The sequence below is a fragment of the Denticeps clupeoides genome, chromosome 1 (genome assembly GCF_900700375.1).
Source record: "Denticeps clupeoides chromosome 1, fDenClu1.1, whole genome shotgun sequence".
Taxonomy (NCBI): Eukaryota; Metazoa; Chordata; class Actinopteri; order Clupeiformes; family Denticipitidae; genus Denticeps; species Denticeps clupeoides.
In genome coordinates, this window is record NC_041707.1 from 33,352,287 (window position 1) to 33,371,083 (window position 18,797).

At 44.1% G+C, this 18,797-nt stretch overlaps 1 protein-coding gene across 5 annotated transcripts in view; it reads right to left on the reverse strand.

Moving 5' to 3' along the window:
* Positions 1-2,148: 2,148 nt before the first annotated feature.
* kif26ab (kinesin family member 26Ab) overlaps positions 2,149-18,797 on the reverse strand; it is a 66,748-nt gene continuing 50,099 nt past the window's right edge. For 3 of the 5 annotated variants that reach the window (XM_028983491.1, XM_028983514.1, XM_028983506.1), the window contains 11 exons: positions 17,357-17,566; positions 16,348-16,441; positions 14,460-14,722; positions 12,414-12,597; positions 11,141-11,300; positions 10,708-10,870; positions 6,417-9,720; positions 5,816-6,009; positions 5,076-5,099; positions 4,821-4,971; positions 2,149-4,736 (listed from right to left, as the gene is read on the reverse strand). In XM_028983491.1, the coding sequence (XP_028839324.1) occupies positions 4,555-4,736; positions 4,821-4,971; positions 5,076-5,099; positions 5,816-6,009; positions 6,417-9,720; positions 10,708-10,870; positions 11,141-11,300; positions 12,414-12,597; positions 14,460-14,722; positions 16,348-16,441; positions 17,357-17,566 (4,929 nt within the window). In that variant the 3' untranslated portion in view covers positions 2,149-4,554. The remainder of the gene's footprint in view (positions 4,737-4,820; positions 4,972-5,075; positions 5,100-5,815; positions 6,010-6,416; positions 9,721-10,707; positions 10,871-11,140; positions 11,301-12,413; positions 12,598-14,459; positions 14,723-16,347; positions 16,442-17,356; positions 17,567-18,797) is intronic. The other 2 variants (XM_028983498.1, XM_028983524.1) reach the window with 1 other exon arrangement.

An 18,797-nucleotide genomic window follows, 5' to 3' on the forward strand; every position in this document is an offset into this window, starting at 1 on the left:
AATGAAACTTTATTTATGTCTGCTGCTATTTAGCTTTTTGTGAAAATGTCAGTATATCTCATCCATGCCACATGGTACTATAGAGGTGTCAACTTGTTGATTCAATAAAATGCCAAGATCTGTTTTCTTTCATTTTCCCTCCTAACAGAAAAAAAAGGTGATGTTAAATTCTGTTAAACAAATTCATGCTTCAGAGTCCTTCAAAAGTAAGTAATTCTTTTCTCAATCTCAACAATAGAAGAGTTGCATGGATCATGAATGATCAACCTTTAAGCAATAAAGTGTCCCATGGGCGTTTAAATGCAAAAGGAAGTGCTTACAGTCAGGATTTGAAGAAGGTGGGGTGACATTAATCTGTGCTTGCTTTTGTAGAACATCCAGTCAGTCCTGAAGAGCGCTGCAAAAAAAATGCTATATTTTATCCTGTTAATCTTCAATAAATAGAACCCTCACAATGGTCACGCTGTGAAGAATGGCAGTGAGATTGGTATCAAGCTGGATCGGTCAGCTGACAAACCAGCGAGGGATCTGAAAGGGGGACATGAGATTACGGCACCAGGATTTCACCTCATTATTGGAAACAAGCTGCTTGTGTGATGGGCTGGTCTGTATTGTTGCTTTCTGCAGAGATTTAGGTGAACTCTGAACTGCAGTGGGCTTCATATGTGCATGTGTGTGTGTAGGTGGGTGTGTGGCTTCCCATCACACAGTGCATCCATGTGTAAAACTCTGAGCAGGTGGCAACGCAACAGGATGACACCATGACAGACCAGCCTGGTGAGGACATGGGTGGTGGTACACCAGACGTCAAGATTGTAGCTCTCACTTGTAGATTTTTCTATGAAATTCATGCATGAGGGTTACCCAAAACTGAACACAAAATGTAAAATCTTTGAACAGCTGGCGACATGAGAAGTCCCAACATCACATTCCCACCTTTGTGTCCCCCTCATTCTTCAGTGCTCTGTATTCCGCTCCAGCTTTTCTACGCCTCCAGCGAGCGTTTTAATCAGGATCATTCATCTGTCTGCGGTAAACATGTCCAGAGAACATTATTCAGGTGAGCTTGAATAATTCTGCTTAGCAAAAATCACTTAAGAAAATCGCTAGGTCGCAAAAAAAAAAAAAAAGGAATTTGCGTGCATTTTCAAGCAAATTCCTTGATACACTTCCTCAGAAAATAGAAATTACTTGAAATCCATCATTGGCAAGAATTAGACAAAACTGAGACTCCATAAGTCAACCTTCATTGTGATTCTTCATAGAGCAGAGCATAGTTGTAACAATTAGGGTGATAAATTGAACACTCAACAGCAGCGTCACAGGATGACGCCACTTGGTCATTCTTTCGCCAGGATCCTGACTCTGTGGCTTTAATTTGACCATATTAAGATGCAGCACTGGCACTCGTTTTCTCCTAGGGCCAGTCCCTCATGCTGATTTGCAATGTGCTGCAATATTCTCTGTAGGCCATGAACAGAGCACAATCCAGAAGACGTGCCAAGAGGACATGCCATGATAGATGCATCGGTCTCAACATTCACGGCTCATTGACAATGGTTTTAAGAAATCTCAAACATTTTCAGGTTTGTTGTTGATTTGATTTTGTAATTCATACACACAGTGGGCCCTGTTTTCAAACTGGTGCTACGCGCAAAGCATGGAGTTTATTTACTACTCTAATTCTCTTTATTTATGGCTTTAAATTGTGCCTTTTGAGTGATGGTTTGGTGCTCTTTGTACTCCATGGAAGTCTGAGTAATTTCCATATTGTTAGAGCCATAATAAAGTGCAATAAAATCTCCATGTATACAATATAATCTCATCTAATCACCTTTAAATCTAATCTAAATCTAATCACAGGGCTTCACAGTGGCACAGCACTTTTCTCCAGCCATTCACTTGTGCATTCTGTAAATTGGTGACTCTGAATTGTCCATAAGTGTGAGTATGTGAGGGAAAGGTGTGTGTATCTGTGTACCCTGAAGTGGCCTGGACGAGGCCCCGCCCTGGAACTATTGTTCCGGGACTAGAGTGAGTGAGTGATAGGAATAAAATTCATATAAAAGGAATAACCAATGCAAGAAAATTACAAAACATTACGAAGAAGCAAGATTTTTATTCACATGTAAAACACAAGCTGCCGTATTATACATTTGTACACAGGGACTCCAAATCTTATACAAAACAAAAGGAAGATTAGAAAATATGATTTTGATATGAAACATGACCAAACATACACAGGTTCTTAAAAAACTGATTTAGGTTTGGTATTAGTCGGTAAGGAAATTCAGAAATACACAATTAAATGTAGAAGTGTGCACAGAAGTGTGTGTTTTAATGGACTATTAAAAAAGAAACTCATGCAGCATTTCAGACAGGGCCTGAGTGTCGCTTCTGAAGAACTAATTTTTCAACGCTCACATGTGTCATGTACCTTTAAATGACCATGATACCAATATGATATAAAAAAACCAACTGCATTTCAATGCATATTCCGCTGACAATATCTTCTGTTGCACGGTTGTACAATTCACTAGGCTCAGGGTTCACTACATGAAAGAAAAAGACAATGCCAATATTACACTTTTTTTTGTTCAAATTGCAAAATTGACAAAGAATATGATTTCCATGTTAAACTGCAACATGATTTGATGGGAATGAGTGAGGAGATCTCTATCCTGACTGATGTTTTGAGGCTTGATGACAACTTGTGGAATGCATAGAACTACTGAACAGCACCATTTTGCACAAATACAGTGTACTAGAATATACACTGGATTACAGTCATTTACCCTGGCTATTTGTGTAGCTGTCCTTCTGGCCTTTTTTTTAATGCAAGGACTGTAAATCAGGCTGCTCCTTCAGCCACTGGTCCTGGCCGAGTTTATTAAAAGCCGGTGCAGCAGCAAAACGATGTATTTTCCGAAACAGCCCGTCTGTTTTGTCTACCACACGTTTAATATGAAGCAGTGAAAGGGCAGCAGAAGGAAGGTGAGTAATGCTTTCTTAAGGTGACTTCCCTCTTCCTGAAGGTCAGGGGAGGAAAAGCCCGCTATGCACATAAATCACAAACACAGATGCCTTTCGCAGCGAGGGCCTTATTATGTGGGCTTGTGCATTTGTCTGGACTGATGGGTTTGTTCCAACTGATCTATGGCCATCGACACAAAATTTGAATAAACAAAGTGCAGCCCATTTTAAAATACTGCAATATAATGAAAAAGGTCATTTGTTCCCATAATTTAATTATGGAAAAAGTATTCACGGTATAAAAACATGTGAAAGTAGGACAGTAGGGTCCAATACCGGATCTTATTAAAAGTACTGGCTGCCTATCAAAGCCCATATTTCAAATCACAGTCGCACTTTAAAAAATACATAAATAAAAATGCTAAAGTAATCTGATTCAATTATCTGAATCGCGTATGAACCATCAGATCTAGACAGAGCCCAATTATAATCAAAGCAAAAATATTTCACTCAAGAGTAATGAATTTTAAATATAAATAAAACCATTTCCATAATATTCTTAAACGGACTCGTAATTCCACTTTTTCCAAACCTCATGACCAGGATACACATATACTGTCACAATGAGTGATTGGGTTAAAATAAATGATCCAAATCAAATCACTAAGATGACTTGCTGTGAATTGATAATGGTGATCAATATCAGTACCTACATTTTTAATAATCAAACCTGACAAATGAAGCATATAATAAATACTCAACAGATGCAGGAGAAATAAAGGTTGCAATTAAAAAGCGCCTGTATGAAGAAGATCTTTATGGAGAGATGCTCAGTGAATACACCTTCACAGACTGTAGCCACAGTTTTCTCAAGGCAACTAAGGGAAACTGAGGATAAGTCAAGATTATTGTAGATCCTAAAACAGTTATAGTCCTTGGTCATGTTAGAAAGACGGTAGAAAAAATATGCACATCAGAAAGAACCAGAAGGCTGAATGAACAACAGCTCAATGGCAAAGGATCTGAAAAGGGAGGAAGGCAAAGCTCAGGAAAGGCAATAACATTAACTTATTGCTTTTCTCTTCTCACTTTTGTTTTCTTCTCTCACCACAAATGATATTTTTACATACCATATCATATAAATACCTCTACAATATAAAATAACTTCTTATTAAAATGAACATGTTCAGGGTGTCAATTTGATATGCTGGTTACAGATACAAGCACCAATGCAAAAAAAAAAATAAATTTAAAAGGCACTTCTTGGTGTTTCTTAATGACTCTTGGATTCACAATGATGGTCGTTTTCAATTTCCATGGTTCTCTTCACAGGAACCACATGGCCGTCTGTTGCAAGTCTCACGAGATTCAAAGTTCTGAACATGAGGCACTGAAGATTATATGAAACCATACAAAAAAACCCAAATGCTCTGCTTCCATGCAAAGAAACTTTAGTCCACTGGGGGGGAGGGGCGACTCCATTCTTGTCCTTTCTTCACAGTTGTCTGTCCGCTACATATCCTTATCCTTCTGTTCCAACGTCCATGGGTCTCTCTTTTCCATTCCTCCTCTGGTCTGTTCTCACACCTCAACCTCTCGAGGTCCTGCCTCCTGTCCTTCTGATGCCACCCGGATGTCAAAGCAGGTCACCATCATGACACGGGCCTTGCATAGGTTGACACAATACTCCAGTTCACTGGTCATCTGCTCCAGGGCTTCCAAATACTCTGGAGTCTCTTTGTCCAAATCCTGATCCACCTCAACTGTGTAGGAGATAATTTCACATTTTCAGAAATCAGACTAATTATCGGGTAGTTTCTGGACACTTATTGTTTTTCTAGACTTACACTCTCCTATCCACTTTCGGGGGTCCATCATTAGCTTTTTCTTGGTTTCCTCAAGTTCCTCCTTCAGATCCTCGTGTTTGGCTCGCAAATCTCTGATCTGCTGCTCACGCTTCTCGGCCGCCTTCAGCTTAGAGTTAAAGTATAGCAATCCCTGCAAAGAGACGGCATCTGTTACTCATAAAGCTACCAGTACCAGTGCCTCAGGAAGCACTGTCATTTATTGTCAGTATTGTTATTGTGTAACATATGACGTACCTTCTCCATCTCCTGGAAGGGCTGCTAAATGAGACAAAAATGGAAAATATATATAATATAAATAACAAATTAAAGTATCTACTACATTGAACACCTTCTACACAAGTTATAAGTGACAGTAAAAAGAGTGACATGGAGAAGGGCACACAGGGTGGAGACAAGATAATAAATGGCATATTGCATAATGATGCCATTTTACTCTCTGCCAACACCCCATCAACCCTAATCACACACACAATTTATATCTAAACCAATTGACCTTAGGCAGTAATTGACTCTCATTCCTTCAGTATGAGGAATGAGGGCTAACTCGGCTTTACTACAATGCTGGGTTGATTAGAAACCTCCAATCACTAGGCATTTGAGGTATGGTCTATCTGTGAGCTTCTGTCCTTCAATCAATGTAAAAGACCTGCACATTATGGAAATGTGTCGACATTCCATTAATGGTGATGAAGTGGGATATGTGGTGGGATCAGTAATGTGGCAAAAACACACACATATGTGTTTGCAACACCCAATCCGACTTGAATGAACTAGACTGCACTGTGTGTGAATGTCAAATGGCAGAACAGAAATGAATCATAATGAATCAGGTTTAATTACACAGCAGTTCACAGGCAGCTCTGTGGGAGGATCACATTCACTTTTCTTTGACATTCATTTTGACTCTTGAAGACATTACGGGCCAATACGCAAACTTGCGTTCCCATCATGTGAACATAAGAGCCCACACTCACCTCTGTCATCTCTTCCTGCCGTCGCCTCTGTAGCCGTTCAACATCGTCAATCTCATAGACCTTGATCTCAAAGGGTTCCTTCAGTGTCCCAGACATAGGAGGCAAATCCACCCACTGGCCTGTAGCACTCGTCTTCTTCCCCAGTGATGAGGTGTCCGGCAGGGGAGTAGGAATAAGGCGTCGCCTCTGGAGGCCTGGATCATGGAAATATAAGCAACCTGGTCAGGTGCAGCCAAATACATACAAGAAGGTAAATAAGATCTGAATATATACAGGGCCTAAGGGTAAATATTCATGAGGTTGTAAAATATGATGGAAATTGATGCCAAGCCCCTTGGACCCCATGTGGCTCAGTGGTTGCATATGTATTTTGGAAATGTTTGCTGTATCTGTTTCTGCACAGGCATATGAATTACCAAGGTCGCATAGGTTTTACTGTGCCTGGCAGGTTTCATCATATATTTTGTTCAGTTGAGCATAATATACTATAACTACACTTAACAGTACAAAAACTCATATTTTGTTTATTTTGTTGTACACAGTATTTTGGTTGCTTGCATTAAATGTTCTTTAATGCAAGCAATTTAAAGTGTCAACTCACCATTAGATCTTTTTTTGGGAGATTTGGAGCTCCTGGTACGTCCAGAAGATGACATGCCACTCTCACTCATTGATTCGTGGGCCGAGGAAGCACTTCCTGTTGCCTCGCTGTCTCTGATCATGCTTTCATAGCCACTGCTGCCACCGCTGTGGTAGAATAATGCAGTGCGCCCCATGGCTGGGGGCAACTCCCCACTCAGAACGCTGCTGTTATCGCTGCCATGTCCACTGCTGTACCTCTGTGGCCGTCTGGGTGCGGTAATCTTGCTATAAGGTGAAGGTAAAATGGGCATTGGCATAGGTTTGTCATCGCCAACGTTGACCCCACTGTCATTGCCACTGTCTGAGTCTGCAGATCCACGAAGGTGTTTCCCTATTCCACTACCAGATGCCAGTTCACTAACACGGCTATTGGCTGCCCTCATGGCTTGTTTGGTGCCCATTATGGTGCCCCTTCCTGGTTTATTATTGACTCCGGTTACCCGGGGCACAGATGTCTTTCCTGATGGTGGAAGGTTTGCGTTCCTTGTAACTGGAGCCACAAGAGATTTTGTGGAGGTGCTCAAAGCCTTTGAATTGCTTGCAGCTAATGTTCTGGCTTTGCTTACATTAGCAGCTGTGACTCTGGGATTAATGCTACCTTTAACCAGTACGTTTTTGCTATGAGGTTCAGGATTGATGCAAGAAGGTGGAGAGGTAGCAGACACCGGGGCTCCAAACCTTGTGAAAGACCGACTTGATTTGCCATTACCACCCAGGTTGACTCCACTGTTCTCTCGACTGAGGACTGGTTTGGATCCAACAGATGACAAGCTTTCACACCGATCCAAGGACGATTGACTGCCATAGTTTTGTCCAGCATCACCCCTTGCCCGCCGTGTCTTAAGGCTAGATGTTGCTTTGGCTGAGCTGCAGTCCATCTTTAAACTGGATGTTTTGAGGCTACTGGATTCTTCAAGCAAACGGACATCAAATTCATCCTCTGACCCTGTCACTCTGGCTGTTGATGTCTTTGCTCCATCAAACATAGACTTTAAGGCACTTGGGGGCAACAATGTCCGGTTCTTTTGGTCTAAACTGGACTTACGCACTGGTGGGGGAGGTGGTGATGCTCCTCCCGGCTTTGGCGGAACGGTGGCTTTCTGTCCATTCGTCCTGTCAATTTTCCCCAAGGATGAAAATTTCAGACTGCTGGTTGACACTGTAGCTTCCTGACTCATCTTGATATCAGCTGAACTATGAATTACAGGAATTGTTCCAAGCGTGGTTGCCCCTCGCCTGAGCTGTGGCATTTTACTAGGGGGCTCCACCTTTTTACTGTTGGCAGTGGTAGACTTTTCACAGCCATCTACCACTCTTTGAGTTGAGGTAGGCCCCTGTGACTTTATTGACTGAGGTACGCTGTTGCTGTTCAAACCATTTTTCCTGCAATGAATTCCTGTTATTCCATTCTTTAAAAGTTTACAGGATGAACTTGATTCAATGGGAATATGAGATTCGGTGCTAGCTCCCATGCGTTGCCAAGGGTTACCTGACTTTCCGTCCTCATGCAACATTTCACGATTCCAGTTGCTACTGCTCCCACTGGTGCTACTACTCTGTGTGACACTTGAGGTAGGTTTCAGTTTCCTGGGAATACTAGAGTGCACATCATGTTGGCATTGTGATGACTGCGGCTGTTGTGTAGTGAGTGTGTTTGATTTTGTTGCTTTGGATGATATTCTAATGGATGCTTTGGTAGAATCAGGGGAGGATGGGCACTTGCTTAAGGAAAGCTTGCTTGATGTGGCACTGTCGCTATCCATCTCAGAGAAGCAAAAGCCACTGTCGTTTAATGAATTTTTGGGTTCCTTAGATGAGGAATTATGGAACATCCCTAAGGCATCCAAGTAGAAGGTACCCTCAGAGCCAATGCGTACCTCCTGGGGTATAAAGACATCTGATGAGTGTGCCCCATCGCTTCCTAATGTGCAGACACTTACTTCACTGAGCCAGGAACTAATGGAGGGGCGTCTGTTCTGCAGGCTGGCAAAAGCCCCTTCAGGTAAAGTTGCAGCCACCTCAATATTGACCTCAGTGGAACCCATGTTGGATGTATATGCATCAAACTCATCATTGATGCTGCTAATGATGCTAACAGGCCGAGAACCTGATGCCAAAGCCTGTAAGGAGCAGTCGCTGTTGAAACTTACTATGCTAGAAGGTCTGCCATTGTCCACAATGCCTCCAATAGAGAGCTCCTCCACCAGGGTGAAAACAAGCTCATCCTCACCATTCAGCTCTACTGGTCGCTGGAGGGTTACAGTGGTTCTCAGGATGTCCCTGTCCATGCACCTTTCCCTGAGAGTAGAGCGCATATGACACACCTCCACTGGAGTTCTGGAATTTACATGAACCCTGCCAAGGACTGGGGAGTTCCCACCTTGGTGGCTCATCCCAACTGGCGGCATCCTGGTGGAAGAGCAATCCTCTGATTCTCCACTGGGTTTTCTAGTGCTACCCTGCTGTGGAGGTGGAGGAGCAGGCTTGGGCAATGACTTTTTGCTGAAGACCTTTTCTCGCACCACCTGCTCACAGTTCTGTTGGGTTAGGGATCCACCTGGTTTTAATGGGGGACTCAGCTTAGGCATGCTTTCAGATATCAGCACCTTCTCACCATCTGCACTTGTCCGGCAAACATGATCTGAAATGGTGTGAGCTTGCCAGTTGGAATGTTCAAGTTTTGACTTATTAAGAGGACTACTGGGCAGACTGGTGGCTGAAGCTGGTGGGGAGTGTTTGATTGACATACAGTCTTGTAAAGAAGAAGAACTTTTTGTTGCAGTTTTCATGGTGACTGAATGAGAGGTGGTCCCATCTTTAGACTTAGTCAAAGTACTGTCCATTTTAGGGCTTGCGTGATTGTTCCTCACCTCCCCAACAAATGCTGTGGGCTCCTCGCTACCATCAATACACTCCAATCGCTCCTGCAGTTCAGCAAACGTGTTGCATTTAAAGTGGTCCCGGTCAACTGGTCCTTCCTTCCCTCGCTGCTTCCTGTTCAGGGAAGGGATGATGGGTACAAAGGCAGGTGGTCCTTCATTATCACTCAGCTCCTGGTCAGAAATAGCTGCTCCTCCCGGACCGACATAGATAACTGTATCACAGGACTGTTCACTGCTGGAGGAATAGTCCGGATCACTGAGGAAGGAGGGGAGGTCGGGGTCTAGAGCCACAGTCCGGGGGTGGAAGGGTCTTAAGTGTGGTGGCCTACGGATTCTTCCTTCTTCACACGAGCTTTCTCCTCCAGAGGAACTAGATGCATACTACAAGATGATATTAAGAGAAACATAACTTATTATTTTCGCCAGATGATGTATGACATCTATTCACAAACATTAGTTTGAATGTTTACATGTCTAGTGTTAATACATAACAATCAATAGTTCATTGCTGACAATACTTGTTGACAATCATTTACATATATATAGTTGAATGATTTAGTTCCAAATAATTCATGAAGCAACAGAATTATAGATCACAGAAAAAATAAATGGCACCTCATTTTCTGATCAATGTGTTTAAATGTTAAGTGTACCCAGCCAGCATGACATTTCTGTAAATAATATGGATTGGCATGTGCAGAAAATACACAAATGACACTTTGCAATGTAAATACCCACAGTCATTCTGCCTAATTAACTGAAATAAATAGTCGCCTAATCTGAAGGAAAGAATCGCACACATCCTCAGGCTGCGGCATTGATTTCATGATTATGGGGTGCAGAGTCCACAGAAAATCTCCACTGACTTACTGCTCCAATTTTATCAGGAAAATATTTCTATTACACTTGAGCACAGTTCTTGCCCAAAGCAATCAATATAGAGTTTTTTTTAAAGCCTTGTTGGATATCGCAAAAATTATGCAATCATTTATTTATTTATTTATTTTCCCCCACATATCTATCTATCTATCAGACACCCTTATCCAGAGCAACGTACAATCAGTAGTTACAGGGACTGTCCCCCTGGAGTTAAGTGTCTTGCTCAGGGACACAATGGTAGTAGTAGCAGCCTGGTTCATAGGCAAGTGTGTTACCCACTAGGCTACTACCACCCACAGTTCCACTTGCTATGTTTTCTATATTTACAATTTGGCAGAACAGAAAACCCTCAAATGGTTTTCTATGATTCAGATTTCCTCCCTAATTCTCTGGAGAACAGTTTCAAAACTAGTAGGGGTTTCTCAGCCTGTTGTATTATAATAAATAAGGGTAGCTTTTTACTGTTATGAAGACATTTAGGTAGCTGACCTTTGACTTCTTCTTCCTCATACGATGGATGCGGGAGGCAAGCTGTATCGTGGGCAGAGACTCCACGTAGTTGGCGGGCGAGTCAGAGATGTGCGCAATCATGGTTGTCCTGCAGTTGATGTTCCCCAGAGATTCACGCAGCAGCATAGTCAACTTACTGTCCCTGAAAGTCAAATGAATATTTGAAGACTCAGGTTAACAGCACTTAAGTTGCTCTGCTATTGCAACAATAATTTAATTTAATTGCCCATGCTCCTTAGCATTATGTTTTTAACAGATCATTTATCCAGTCAGCACATAAAACAGCCTGAAGCACGTTCCTGTGCACCCTGATTGCAGATTTTATCCTCTGTCGCTCCTCTTGAGCACTGATTGAAGGCAAATGTCACCTCTTGTCATCTTGTACGCACTGACTGAGTCAGTCGCTGCTTACCTGTATGGGACGTGCTTTGCTCCATTGGCCAGGGCCAGAATCACGTTTCCCAGGGCGGTGAGCGACAGGCAGAGCCCCCCTCCCCCGTCGCGGCTTTTACTTAAGACCTTCTCACAGCTGCCCAGATCAATGAGGTGCAAGCGACTCCTACCACCAGACACTGAGAGGGAAATGGACAGAGAGAGAGAGAGAGAGAGAGTGAGCGAGCGAGAGCTGTAAGACGGAGGTTACTGGAGCGAACAGACACTGAGTGACAGACACCACCAAGATCCTACAGAGAACAGACCAAATATATACGCAACAGATTTTTGATGATAGAAATAACACTTATTCAATTATTTCAGATGACGTTCTAACAGCAAAGATGTGACTATAAACAGTTAGTTAGCAGCTGGAAGTAGTCACAGCTAATACAACACTGAATGCTGGGTGAACAAATTGTAATGCCTGACAGCCATGATTACGCCTTACGGTCTGCTGTGATTTACACTTGACTCAGATTGTTCCATCAAAACCACCGCAAGAAGAAGCGGCGCTTGAGACATATGTGAGTCTGAGTGAAGTGAAAGTGTATCTCTCTCTGTTTCTGGGTGTTATACCGCAAGTCTGCCCACATTGCAACTGTTATGGACGTGTTATTTCACATGGCTGTGGGAGGAAATGACAAGAGGTTTAGAGCTGACAGTCGTAGCAGCCCATTATACACTTGAAGAAGTGCTCTCAAATCTCTCCCTTGCTTACACGAGAGTCAGGCTTTTGTGATTTTTATCCCAAAAAAGCTATTGTGCGTCCTCAGCCACAAACAAATGGAAATGAAAGGGCTTCATCGCCAGGGTGATTAGCTATGCAAATGTATTCCTCGGTTATTGGATTTCCAAGCCACATTGTGCTTACCTCCGCTAATGATGGCACTGAGAACGGGTAACCACAGTGACAGGCAATGCTACGTTTCCCACCGCATGTGCTGGTTTTTAATGAAAGGGAATTATTGTGGCCTGCTAGGATTTCAATTGTGGCTTAATAAATTGGTCAGGAACGAGGTGATTCATTTATCTGCCTGATTGGGGGAAAGATGAAGGTGGCAATTCCACCTGGCTTTCTGTGATCTCAGGTGAGAGTAGCAACTGTGGGAATGTGGTGGAGATTTCCAGAAAATCACAGGCCTACAAACGTCTGATCTTTTCTGCCTGCTGCATCCATGCATGAATTGTATATGCATGTACACAAATCGCTGAAAGATTATATGTAGAGGGAGTGGAAAATGCACACTTACTTCCACCCTTGCCAGTCTTCTCCATGCGGTACTGGTAGATGTGGAGGGTGAAGAGCATGTGTGAGTTGCGGTGGTCCTCCTCATCTGCATCGGGTCGGCTGGTGCTGCGCGCTGCTATGGCTGCGTCCAGCAAAAGAGCGGCCTTCTCGGCCGTGGCAGCCCGCAGCTCACTCTGGTTCTGAAGCTACAGAGTAGATATGGACAAAAGCCATGAAAAAGCCATGAAAGCCATCTTCAAGCCATGAACCTTCAGCATTGGCATAGTGAAGTCATTGAAGGTTTTATTAGCAAATTTTGACCAAAACGTTGCCCTCCACGCATGCCCTCATTTACTATTTATTGAAAATGCAGTGAATGGTTGTGAAGCCTTGCAGATGCACCGAGCAGCAAGACCTAAAATGGAATGTTCATAAAAGCATTGAAGGAATAAATATGAATAGAGGGAACGTCACAGAATACTAAACAATAGAAGTGGGATAATAAAAGTGTGACAAAAGAACCATTAAGCCGACAAAAAAAAAGAGCATAATTGAAGGAGGAAAGCAAGCGGTCAAAACCGAGAGCAATACAGAGACATGAAAGATAATGGAAGTCAGATGGAGAAGACAAGACACGGTTCAGGAAAAAACTGAACGATGGGGAAGATCACAAATGGCACAGGAAGGAAAACGAGTGCCTTCTAATTGGACCCGCGCTGACTCTTTGCCCATTAGACCGGGTCTCGGAGGCGATTAAAGAGACACGTACATGCAGAGAGAGGGGAGATTACTGGTGGGAGAGGAAGAGACATTCTTCCTCCACAATGCACTGGGTGTCCTAAACGGGCCATAATGGCCGCTCCAGCCCAAACTTGAATTTTGGGGTGAAAACGGCCAGTTGGGGTGCCACCAGTAGAAAGATGGGGGCTGGAGAGCTTTACGGATGAAAGGACAGTGAAAGCAATTGGAGTAGAGAGGGTTGGAAGGAAGGGGGGTGTGATTGGGAAGGTAAGGGACTTCACAGGACCACAGGCAGTCTTTGAAGTCTGCGCGGCCCCCCTCCCCATAAAAAACATCTGACAGCAACACCTGGCAACACTTTCAAATATCCCATCCCCCCACCCACAACTCCAACTGCCCCGCTCTACCTACCCACTCACACAGTGGGGGAGAAAGTCAGGAGACAGCAGAATATGGCGAGTAGGCTGGAAGTAAACAAGCATGAAAGAGGGACTGCGCAGCTACAGACGGGTGAAAAATTATACCGAGGAATTCAGTAAATATAAAATACTTTCACCATGACCAACCAGAACAGCTTCAGTGCTTCTCGCCATACATCCTACAGCCTACAATATCTTTACTGCCATTCAGGCGAGGCAAGACAAGGGGTCAGATCCGACCTTCTGAGCTGCTGCTCTCTGAACGGCGAAGCAGAATGGACACGGCACTCTTTAAACAGAGACCGTAGACAGGCTAGGCGAACTCTATTAATGTTAAATAATCTTTTCACACGTTTAAATAACGTTTAATATAACGTTTAATAAATAAATGCCCTTTTAATCATATAATAATAATGTGCAGCATAGTGGTTAAAAGCTTACAATTTGTTCCCTGTTGGTATGGTAGGTGTGTATTCGTTAAACATCTCTCTCTGTCTCTGGGGTACCTCAGAACCTCCTATTCCAATTAAAGATTTTTAAACCCACATCAATACCATGAAATCAATGCTGGAACTAACTGGAGGCCAATTTAACATCTTTTTGGGTTTTGTCTTCTGAATTAGTTGGAGCTGTTTGAGGTTTTTTTCTTGGTGACCGCTGCTGTAGTCAATCTACCTGATTGATCAATCGATCAATTAGACTTCATTTCAATAACACCTTTAGTGCAGATAGCAATACAAGGCATGAATGAGTTCATTGACAATTTTTCTTGCTTTTTTGCAATTGTACCTAAATAGTTTCACCAATTTGCCCATCCGAAGATTTAGTTATGAAGCAAGAAATGCTCAATCCAGAGACAAGACGAGAGACAAAGACAAGCGGAAGACCAGGCAAAACTTCCTTCACACCTGAGTGCCGCAGATGGGATCCTCACGCAGGTAAACTCCGGGTGACTGGCCGTCCTGCAGATTGCCTGTCGAGACGTCCGCCAGAAGGTCCTGGAGCGTCTCGTCTTTGCCACAGATCTCCACAGCCGAGACACGGACGGAGAACCGAGTCCCTGTCTTCTCTTTGCGCTCGTTGATGAGCTTGAAGAGCCAGGAGATGGCGCAGGGTGCGATGCCCAGGCTCTGGGCGGAGGTGTCTTTGCCGATCATTGTGTATGTTTTGCCTGGAATAGTGGGCAGACAGACAGAAGGATTTACTGGCACTGCCAACAGTGCGGCTTTCTAATACCACTTGTCAAATGAATGTGTAGCAAGTAGCATTCAGTGAAGAGCATTAAGTGCATTTTATCGAAATCAGCTACACAGACCAGCCACAGCATTACAACCACCTGCCAAAAATTGTGTAGTTCCCCTCTGACTCTTCTGCACTAGCCTTATTTTTTCCAGCACATCCAACAGATGTTCAGTCAGACGGACTTCTGGGAAAAATGGGACGTTCATGAACCATTTTTTGCAATGCCATCAGGCAATGTTGTCCCCATTAACGGATGTACCTGGTCAGCGACATACTTTAGGTATGAGGTAGGTATGTGTCACAGTAACATCCACACAGGGCCCAACGGTTTCCCAGCAAAACATCACGCTGCTTCTGCTGTAAGGTCGTCTAACTTTCTTTACTTGCCATATGTACCCCAGGTAAATAAATAATGCGGGTGTCCACAGGACTTTAAGAAAATGGTCTGTCCATTTTATAAACAGAGTAAGACTGGGAGGAGCCAAATGACTGGCAGCTCTCACGCACGCAATTTCCTCAGTCTGGATTATTTAAACCTATGCCCATCAACATGTTACATGCGCAAACATCATGAAAGATTGTGTGTCTTTCTTGTTGAGCCAGCAATACCTACATGTTTTAATGTTGTGGCCAATTGGTATAAATTCCTTACCTTTTAAAAACAGAACGACCACAAATCAAGACATCCTACAACTGCAGTCACATGTTTATTCCCAGGTGACATTTTGCAGATTCAGTGTGTGTGTGTGTGCACTGCGGTGGCATACATGTGTGTGTGTGTATGTGTGTGGCAGTCGGTAAACAGACAGTACAGAGAGAAGAAAACACATAGCCAGCAGAAATGAGGAAGGGATGGAAAAACCACTTAACAAGCGCGAGAGGCAGTAACAGCAGACTTTCAGCCTGTCAGACGCAGCGCACTGTGAGGGTCAACTACCTGGCTTTTAATTACACACCATATCCTCTGGCCACACACAAACATATATAAAACGTAAGATTTTTTTTCTTCCCATCCCCCACCCACCCTCTTTATCTGTCTCTCACCACAAAACCTTTTCCACCACAAAAGAAAAGAGGACAAATTCAGGCTCCGACTGACGGCTGGCCTCATGAAAGTGAAAAGTGTAAAGTGATTGTCATTGTGATACACTGCACAGCACACGGTGACACAACGTGTCCTCTCTGCTTTTAACCCATCACCCTGGGTGAGCAGTGGGCATTAGAACCGGCAACCTTCTGATTATGGGCTGCTTTCTTAACTCCATTGTCACCGGTGAGAGATGTGAAGTTTCTCGGAGAAGGAAAGTTCTCTCTCACGGAGGGACGAGCTGCTAAGCTTCACTCAGAAAGTCGGGCAGAATTCCACACCTGATCATTTCCCCACCCCGTCTACGAACGGACGCACCCAGCTGTCTGAGGACAGTCAGTGGTGGGCTGGGCAAGTCCGCAAGTCCAGCCGTGACCCTGAGTAAAAGGGCTGATTGGTCTGTTTGAGGCTCTGGGTTTAGGGTTAACTGGACTTGTGGTCATTCAGCTGCCGTTGGCCGGACTTACCGAGTTTGACATGTCCAAAGCAGAAGATGCAGCCGTCTGCTCCATTCACCACCGACTGGATGACCTCAGCCACAGTCCCTGAGCACACTTCAGCCTGTGGATGAGGACAGAATATTACACATCAAGCCTCTTCTAGGTGTACTTGCAATAAACAATGCATTTAATATATTGTGACGCTAAGCATGTCATCAAATTTATTACATCAGAAAACCAGGCTGCTTAGACTTAAAAGACACATTCACTGCAGCAGTGGGGGGAAAAAAACCTACTTTAAGTGGGCAGGGATAATAAATGCAGCGTAATGAAAATGTACCTATGTTTACTGGCCACTTTAATAAGGACGCAGAGAGTTTATGCATTTTGCATTTGGCCCTTTCTGTTTATTCACACTCACACACACTCTCACACGTACAAACAAAGCCACAAGACCAGCCGCATGTGAATGCACATTAATCACATTTAGAGCTCGGCGTGCAGCAACAACTTAGCAATCTGTTCAACTCGCGCCGCTCCGATGGGACGACATACAGCGGCAGCCTGCTCCTCCCATCCATCACCGCCAGCAACAAAAAAAATGCCTCTCTGTTAGCGCGCTGTGCTGCGAGAGCAGCGACCCTCCCCACCCTGACAGAGCAGACTTCTCCGCCCCACTTCCGGAGACCCCGGAGTTGGGGTGTCTCCCGCCTCTTTGATGTGTCGAGGCTGTGCTCTGGAGTGGCTGTGGTGCGTGATGAGCTGTAAATGGGCCCGTTGGATATAAATGTCTGGAATTCAAAACCTTCGGCCTGACATTAAACACACAGCTGCTGGCCGACATGCGTCCCGAGGCAGGCATTTTTTATATTAAGCCCTGCCCACTGTGTGTGTGTGTGTGTGTGTGTGTGTGTGTGTGTGTGTGTTTATAAATGCCCTTTTGCCCTTGAGAGTGTGTTCCATATACATTTACTCAAGAATGCAGACACACACACACACACACACACACGCACACTGCACTGCCTGTTGCTCGTACTTGTGAGGCATCTTGGGTAAAGACTGCATCGAAGGCAAACATCTTTGGGGCGGCCACGGCCATGCGTCTGTGCCCTGAGTTGGGAGTGGTGCCGAGGGAGGGGTCGTAGAGCGTCAGCTGCTTCTTGCGCTGGTCCACCTTCAGAAAGGACATGGACTCCGAGGAGTCATGGGCACCCAGGGATGGACAGATCCGCATCATGACCTTCACCTGCACGGGGGGGAGCGAGAGATGGAGAGAGAGAGAGATAAACATTGCATGCCTGGAGAGGGAACACACACACACACACACACACACACACACACATACAAAGAAAATCAACTATCTAGCCCAAAACAGGAAGTGCAGCTCAAAAAATTTTTTTTTTAAATAATTTCATTTCGTTCATGGATGTTTTTGTGGCGCTGTTACAGACAGCTATCTGCATGTTTGGCTTAGAACAGTTTACAGAAAAGAGTGACATTTCATTAGTGAACTCTCCCCACGTGCCACGTCTTATACAGTTCCGGGAATAATTTGTGTCCTGTTTTTGAGTCATGTGATAACACTTACAGTTAACCCGAATTATCTCGAGACGCCCCTTGGTCCTGTTCAAGTCAGAAGGACATGGATAGTGAATATAAAAAATATTATCATTATAATCCCCACAAATACTGTAAAAAAAAAAAGATCTGGGTCCAACTGTAGATTAGTGTATCATTACACCCCTTACAAAGCACAGAAAATAAAGCTTCAAGTATCGAGTACAGTGGTGTAAAATCTAGACGGGAGTATCCTATAGAGTCCCACCCATTCTCCATGACATGAACCCAGTGCAACCAGTCCTTCTCATCTGTCATCTGAACTCATGCACACCCTCCCTGCAACACTCAACATCAAAGACCACACACGCACACACACACTCACACACTCACTCACTCACTTATCAACATTCATATACATTCTGCATCTTTCAGGCTCAAAAGCTACAAATTAAGGAAGGAATTATTCCCAATGTCACAATGTGAGGCACGCCTTAATACACACACTGGCATGAGATATTATTCCCCTCTCTCCCTGAAGGTGCGTTATAAGATCTTATTACAGAATCCAGGCACCAGGCAAAGCGTAACAAGGCCTGGGATGGGATGATTTATTCCAAAAAAGTTTTAACAGCGTCGGCAGAGGACGATTACTGTGACGGACGTGCGCAAATGTCGTGCAGATTGCGCCCGCTGCGAGGCTGGACGCGAGCTGCCTTATATGACCAGTGAGTGTTGGGAGAGGGAGGGTAGCTCTCAGGAAGAGCCTGGCCGGGCTGAACTAACAATCTTCCCGCTACATATACATTCACCAGTCATCAGATATACATCCTGCTCTGATTTGCCCACCAGAGTCGCCCTGGATTTTCCACAACTCTCCCCCTCCCTGAGGACTAATGGTCCCGAGTCGCTATCCTTCG